Source organism: Eptatretus burgeri, chromosome 6 (assembly GCF_056783735.1).
Source record: "Eptatretus burgeri isolate ZD-2024b chromosome 6, Ebu_testis_v1, whole genome shotgun sequence".
In the NCBI taxonomy this organism is placed as follows: domain Eukaryota; kingdom Metazoa; phylum Chordata; class Myxini; order Myxiniformes; family Myxinidae; genus Eptatretus; species Eptatretus burgeri.
In genome coordinates this window covers 47,237,979-47,246,577 of record NC_140966.1, presented here as the reverse complement: position 1 = coordinate 47,246,577, position 8,599 = coordinate 47,237,979, and the positions used below count along the sequence as shown (strand labels likewise).

General features: G+C 37.0%; 1 protein-coding gene across 1 annotated transcript in view; it reads left to right on the top strand.

Annotated features, from left to right (window-relative positions):
• The first annotated feature begins 443 nt into the window (after positions 1-443).
• Positions 444-8,599, top strand: part of LOC147024701 (uncharacterized) — a 66,632-nt gene continuing 58,476 nt past the window's right edge. The window contains exons 1-2 of the mRNA XM_085884849.1: positions 444-601; positions 3,242-3,366. Of these exons, the coding sequence (XP_085740975.1) occupies positions 568-601; positions 3,242-3,366 (159 nt within the window). The 5' untranslated portion in view covers positions 444-567. The remainder of the gene's footprint in view (positions 602-3,241; positions 3,367-8,599) is intronic.

Sequence of the window (8,599 nt, the reverse complement as noted above, 5' to 3'; positions counted from 1 at the left end):
TTTTAATGTGGTGTTCTTTTTGTCGTTTTGGATCCAAAGTCTTCAAACGCCTTCACATACACCTGTGTGTTGACGATGCTGCAGAAAGGGAGGTTTCCAGAAACTTCATCAAACGTTATTTTCACTGGAGCACAATCCAATGGCACTGGGAGTGTGTGTGTGTGTGTGTGTGTGTGTGTGTGTGTGTGTGTGTGTGTGTGTGTGTGTGTGTGTGTGTGTGTGTGTGTGTGTGTGTGTGTGTGTGTGTGTGACTCTTTATTCTTAAGGGTTCCTGCTGTTGTAAAATAATAAAAATGGTAACTTTGGAAAGCTAGAAATACATTAAAACAAAAGCAACAATTGGCTTGCAAAGGGTTAATTTTCCACTTCAATCCACAACCTTCTCCTGAAAAAAAAAATGAAAGAAAGAAAGAATTGTTTTTTTGTTTTAACCACTTCCTACAATTTTTAAAGGTAAGCATGTGACTCACGATCCCAGATAAAACTCTCTGCTTTGGGTAAAACTTGAGGAAATAACCAAGTTCATGAAATAATCGACTGAGTGGAATATCTGATTTCCTTCAAGCCATGATTTTCTTACTCTGCATTTGGTTCTTCTCTGGTAAGTTTCTAATGAAAAAACTGATGTGATGCTATGAGTTATCATTTGGTGAGTGGCTTCATGTTGGCATACTAAAATGGAAAAAGATTGTTCAATTTATAATTATGTTTGTTCATGGGTTGTTCCTTCTTCTAGCTATATGTCCAGCCCAGTAAAATTAAAAATTTTTGACTGTGACAAGACTGTCAAGGAATATCATTTTGTGTCATTGTTTTCTCTTCTTGTGTCTTTTGCTTATGCGTAGCATCTTTCCATTGCTCTTTGCATGGTATTGATAAATTTCTGCTCCATTTTCTTTGTTCGACACTGTTTCACGACCATACTGTATGTCATTGTTCAGAGAACACACAGATTGTCAACTTTCCTTTTCAGATGCAAGGGCAGATTGCTTTTCATAACATTTTTTAATCTTCCAAATGCTGCCCTTCCAGCTCCAATATATCTCATTAAAATCATCCCGTACCCCTTGGCTAATCACTGACAGTCAAAACGGCTGTTCAACAGCTGTGCTATGAAGTGACCATTGAAGGTTCAAGTGACCATCCGTGACTGTTTTGTCTGACAGTGAGGACACTATTGTCCACAAATAAGTTCACACATTTACTACACACAGTGTTATTGTTGATATTTGAAGGTTTAAAAAGTGGTAAGTTTCTTTTGCGTTTCTATATATATATATATATATATATATATATATATATATATATATATATATATATATATATATATATATATATATATATATATATATATATATATATATATATATATATATATATATATGATGAGTGCTTTCTGGATATGTCAAGCTTGAGACATTATTACGTCATTTGGTGACGTTATGAGGCAAACGCATATTTTTCATGGTTACTCTGGAGAACGATTCTCATCGGAATCTCTCGTAGGCAGATATTCCTCAAGGAGTCGCTCCTGGTGAATAGCAGCTCTGTTCACCTCAGTGTTACCTTAAAGAAGTCACACATGGTCACCTTTTGGCAAGATACGGGTCACCCTGAGGGTGACATTGGTTTATTTTCATGTTAGTACATTTATTTCTGGTTTTTATTATAATTACTTGATATTTAGGTCATTTACTCATCTTATTTTACCTTAAACTTGGGTAATTTCAGTTTAAAGTGGGTTTTCTTGGGGTCCAGGAACGGATTAATTCACTTTCCATTATTTCTCATTGGGAAAATAGTTTTGGAATCCGAACGTTTTGCAATCCGTACAGCCTCCTGGAACGAATTAAATTCGGATTCAGGGGGCACCACTGTGTATGTATGTGTGTGTATATATATATATATATATATATATATATATATATATATATATATATATATATATATATATATATATATATATATATATATATATATATATATATATATATATATATATATATATATGTAGGGACCGGGCGTAGTGGCGTGCGCCTGTAATCCGGCTACTCGGAGGCTTGGGTTGGAGGATCGCTTGAGGACGGGAGCTCTGCGCTGGGCTGCGCTATGAGAGAGTGTAGGGCAGCCCATATTCATGGCGAAGAAACCCAATCCTTATCCCTGTGTCATAAGAGGCGACCAGGGTTGCATCAGGAAGGGCATCCGGCGTAAAACCTATGCCAAATCAGTATGTGGATCATAACGGATGATCCGCTGTGGCGACCCCTAACTGGAGCAGCCGAAAGATGAACAACAACATATATATATATATATATGTATGTATATATATATATATATATATATATATATATATATATATATATATATATATATATATGTATGTATATATATATATATATATATATATATATGTTGAGATCCAGGTGAGGTCCACAATGATTAAGATCAAGCTTTGTTCCCACCGATCTTGGTAGAGAAGGTTTTATTACACATCAGACATATGCATATGGAGACAATAGGCTTTGAACACAATAGTCCACCCAGCCTAATCCTCTGGTGAGCTGTCTTTCGGCACTGCCTTATATTCAGTTTACTGCGACCTCTGAATAACTGTGTCAAAGAGGATTTATTACCATTCATTAATTTATAGCATTCTCCTGTCAGTACTGCTGATAAGAGAGCACAGAAAGTGCAGAAACAACACCCTTGATTCCCTTAAAGAATTTTCAAAGGTAGCCTCCTACATGTTGTTGGGCCTTAGCAGTTCTGGGCAGTGATCCAACAGATTCCAGGTAGCCCAGCTGCCCGATTAGCAAGGCCATTTCAAACAGTCAACAAGACCAGCTGTGTTGTAACAATGCCAAAACAAGTTCCTTGACAGTGCACAGATAAATATTGCGAAGATTTATCCTTTCCCCATTTCCAATTGGCAAAGAGTTTTAACCAAACACTAGTAGACATGTTTGGTTGCTGTTAGAGTACATACAATCCCCGACATATATATATATATATATATATATATATATATATATATATATATATATATATATATATATATATATATATATATATATATATGTAGGAGTGCTGGATCTGGATATGATACTGGCATTATGGATGAAAGGGAATTCAGCTTGCTTTAATGATCTTGCTTTTTGTTGCTGTTTTACACACACACATTTTTCAGTATTTTCACACTCCATCAACTTAATAATATTTGTTTTCTTTTTCTATAAAGTAATTTCAGAATCGCAATTGAAAATAATTACGACGAGTGGAATGAATGCAATTCTCCCTTGTGTTCTTCAATCCAAAGAAGACAAACCGGTTTATACCGCTCAATGGATTAAAGGAGAAGACATTGTAAGTAATTTTTCAGTCTTTGTTTTTGTGACTTTTTTTGTATTTCCATTTTTGTACTGTCGTCTAAATGAATTGTGTTGCAGTCTTCATCCAGAAAAAAATGCTTGTTTCTCATTATCTTCTCTGAAGTACCAGGAACCTACTTCATATAACTTTATGAATTATCTATAAAGGCCCTACATAGTGGCATCATAGTTTCGTGCTTTTATCCTCCTCCTTGCTTTACTGATTATGTTTTGAAAGAATAAGCATCTCCATTGGCAGAACAAACAAAACTGCAGAAGTTGTGTAGCCCATTGCAGTGTTTTTTTTGCAGGCTTTGCCATCTGATAATATGTAGTTGCTTATTCAAAAGGGCATTACAAATTAACCAAAAATACTGCAGCAAGTGGTTTGACTTGATGTGTCACCAGTAACCCTAAATAATTCCACTGCAATATTTATCATCTCTGGAGAACTGGTCATTGGTACCAGCTTGATACAAGTACATCACAAACAAGAATGCCCACTCAGTAGAGTGCATACCTCTACCAGGCTGATTAGTTTAAATTTTGTATCGCACTGATGGGCCGGATCTGGATTCGGACCTGAACGCAAATTTAATCGGCTTATTCTCGTCACGAAACCAATTCATCCACGAAGTTTCGTCCAAATCCATCCCTAACTTTTTGAGATATCGTGCATCATATTGTTTTAGCCCGATCACTCATTGGTGAAGAATCAATAAAAATTTATCGGATTTGAATTCGGATTTCACCAAAATCGAATCAATTTTTCCTTATTACATACACAACCAACCCACCAAATTTCATCGGAATTCGTACACATTTTTTAAAGATATCCTGCTACATGTCATTTTTAGCTGCATCTCTAAATGGTGAAAAATCACTTTAAAAAATTCTTGGATCCAGATCTGGATCCGGATCTTCACGAAAATCTAACCATTTCGTACACGTCACATAAACACGCTCTCCACCAAAATTTTGCCAAGATCCGTCCACAACTTTTCGACATATCCTGTTCACATACAAGCAAACAAACAAAAAAAGATGTCGTGCATAGCACGATACTTGCAAAATCCGTAAAAAAAATTTGACCTCAAAAATAATTGATGGTTGAATTCAATGGCAAAATATGGAACTATTCTTCAAATCCCAAGTCAATCGGATAAAAATTGACAATTTTATAAATTTGGTCTATGTTGACCTTTTGGCTAATGGTGATCTCAAAATTAATTGGTGGATGAATTCAATAAGCTGATATGCAAATCCTCTTCAAATTTCAAGTCAATGAAGTGAAAATTGAGGACTTAAAAAAATCCCAGCTTAGTTGTTGACCTTTGGCCTATTCTGACCTTTTGGTCTATGTTGACCTCAAAATCATTGATGGTTGAATTCAGTGACCTGAAATATAAATCCTCTTCAAATTAAAAGTAAATCGGATGAAAATCTGAGGATTTTAGAAATGTCACCTAAGTTGCTGACCTTTGGCCTATGTTGACCTTTTGGCCGATTTGATCTCAAAAATAATTGGTGGTTGAATTCAGTATGCTGATGTGAAAATCGTGTTCATATTTATAGTCCATCAGAAGAAAATTCAGGATTTTAGAAATTTGTTGACCTTTGGCCTATGTTGACCTTTTGACCTAAAACAATAGGCTTCTTGCATTTGATAAACTCTACCATGTGGTGAAGCTTCGTGAAGATCAGTTTAAAATTGTGACCTGTCGGTGATAAACGTAAAAAACAAACAAACAGACAAACAAAGAAGAAAGACGTCATGCAGAGCACTATACTTGTGAAATCCATAAAACAAATTTGACCTACAAAAAATAAATGGTGGCTGAATTCAATGACCAAATATGCAACTCCTCTTCAAATTTCAAGTGAATCAGATGAAAATTGACAATTTTAGAGACTCGGCCGATGTTGACTTCAAAAATAATTGGTGGTTGAATTCAGTGACCTGATAGACAAATCTACTAAAAATTTCAAGTCAATGGGATAAAAATTGAGGATTTTTGAAATTCCTGATTAGTTTTTGACCGTTGGCCTATGTTGACCTTTTGGTCGATGTTGACCTCAAAAATAATTAGCTGGTTGAATTCAGTAGCACGAAGTATATATCCTCTTCAAATTTCAAGTCAATTGAAGGAAAATTGAGGATTTTAGAAATACCGCCTTAGTTGTTGATCTTGGGCCGATGTTGACTTTTTGGTCGATGTTGACCTGAAAAATAATTAGCTGGTTGAATTCATTGACATGAAGTATAAATCCTCTTCTAATTTCAAGTCAAATGAATGAAAATCGAGGATTTTAGTAATCTCACCTAAGTTTTGACCTTTGGCCTATGTTGCCCTTTTGGCTGAGGGTGACCTAAAATATGATGTGGTTGAATTTAATGACCAAATATGCAACTCCTCTTCAAATTTCAAGTCAATCAGATAAAAACTGACATTTTTAGAAATTCGCCCTATATTGACCTTTTGGCCAAGATTAACCTCAAAAATAATTGGTGGTTGAAGTGAGTTACCTGAAATATAAATCCTCTTCAAATTTCAAGTCAATCAGATGAAAATTGAGGATTTTAGAAATCTCACCTAAGTTGTTGACCTTTGGCCTATGCTGACCTTTTGGTCTATGTTAACCTCAAAACCATTGGTTGAATTCAGTGACCTGAAATATAAATGCTGTTAAAATTTCAAGTCAATCAGATGAAAATTGAGGATTTTAGAAATCTCACCGAAATTGTTGACCTTTGGCCCATGTTGACCTATTGGCCAATGTTCACCTCTTGGCCAATGTTGGCCTCAAAATAATTGGTGGTTGAATTCAGTGTGCTGATATGAAAATCCTGTTAAAATTTCAAGTCAATCGGATGAAAATTGAGGATTTTACAAATCTGATAAATTTATTGACCTTTGGCATATGTTGACCATTTGACCTTTTGACCTCAAAAACAATACGCTTGACAAACTCGACCATTTGGTGAAGTTTCGTGAAGATCGGTTTATAATTTTGACCTGCAGGCGATTGACAAGCAATCGAACAACAGACAGACAGACAGACAGACGGAGAAAATAACAAATTCGACTGACCAATATACTTGAAAAATTTTCTATTTTGCAAGAAAAGAAGATGTCGTGAAGAGCACGATACTTGCAAAATACACCCTCCTCTCAAAAAGTTGCCTTGGATGCATCAAGTTGTCCATTTGATTTAGATTAAAATTGACAATGCTAATCAAAGCTCAGGTCATTTGGGTGGAATTATTTTTCAGATTGAAATTGATGATTTTAGAAGTTTGACCTTAAGTTGACCTTTGACATTTTGAGCTCAAACATAGTTGTTGTCCCAATTCAGTGATGGACGATGCAAATCGTGTTCAACTTTCAAGTTAATAGGATGTAAATTGACGATTTTTCAGTTGAAAATTGATGATTTTTGAAGTTTGACCATTTGATCTCAAAAATAGATGTTTTCCTAATTCATGATTCCTAATGATTCACACTGTCTCATCAAAATGATTCTGCATAGAATAACAGTGAAGATGGAAACCAAATAATGTCTGAAATCCATTTTCTACTGGTCATACTATGAATACCACCCAGAGACAAACACCGCCTGGATATGTCCAGAGATAACACAGTCCAGAGACAAACACTGCCCAGACGCGTCCAGAGCCAAGCAGTCCAGAGACAAACACTGCTCAGACAAGTCCAAAGACAAACTCCCATCTGGACATAAACACCACCCAGACACATCCTGAGACAAATTCTCGTCCGGACACGTCCGTAGCCAAACTCCCATCTGGACACATCTGGAGACAAACCCCGCCCGGACATAACCACCATCCAGACACATATGGAGATATGCATCCGGAGACAAACTCCAATACAGACGTAAACACAACCTGGATATGTTCGGAGACAAACACCTCCCGGACATAAATACTGTCCGGATGCGTCCGGAGCCATGTTGTCTCGAGACAAACACCGCCCAGATGCATCCGGAGATAAACTCCCCTCCGGACATAAACACCGCCCGGACACGTCTGAAGACAAACTCCCATCCAGACAAAAACACTGCCCGAACACATTCGGAGACAAGCACCACCCAGAGGCATCTGGAGCCAAGATGTCCAGAGACAAACACCACTCGGACACATCTGGAGACAAACTCCTGTCCAGACAAAAACACCACCTGGACACAAACTCCCATCTGGACATAAACACCGCCTGGATACGTCCGGAGACAAACTCCCATCCGGACATGTCTGGAGGCAAACTCTCACCTGGACACATCCAGAGATAAATACCATTCGGATACGTCTGGAGCCAAACCCTGCCCAGACACATATGGAGATAACCAACGTCCAGACAAAAAGACGAGAGAGAGAGAGAGAGAGAGAGAGAGAGAGAGAGAGAGGGCGGGAGAGAGAGAGAGAGAGAGAGAGAGAGAGAGAGAGAGAGAGAGAGAGAGAGAGAGAGAGAGAGAGAGAGAGAGAGAGAGAGAGAGGAGAGAGAGAGAGAGAGATATATATATATATATATATATATATATATATATATATATATATATATATATATATATATATATATATATATATATATATATATATATATATATATATGGAGATGCTTTTTGAACAACACACACAACACACATGTGCTGAGCCGATATCGGCAATTTTTCGGGAATCGGCAGGTTGGAGTTGGTGTAATTACCGATTACAGTACGTACTGTATACAACCCAGAAACCTTGAGTGGCTTTCACCGAAAAACAACGTTACATTTACATAGACGTTTCAGGGACATGATCACAAACATTCCATATAAACAGGTGCGTGTGACAGGTGGACAAAAAATTGGCTCAGTAATTTAGAAAATACATCAACACGACAAACGGCTCAGAAATTGGGTGTTATCAAATATATTTTGCTTTGAAACTCACAAAGAGAAACGTATATCATTTGTAAAGAAAATCCGATTGCCAAATGCATTGGAAACAGGTGTGAACACAAAGGAAAACCTGATAAAACCTCCATAAGATACGGGATGAAACTTTGCCAACACGGCACCCATAGCAGGCACGGCATGTCCACACACCCATAGAGAGTCTGTTCAGATCCAAATCTACCCATATGTACCACGTCCATGTGTGCATGCTGTCGATGTACATCTACCTTGGAGTAACTGTTGACTGCACATCCTGATCAGGACACAAGTGGTAC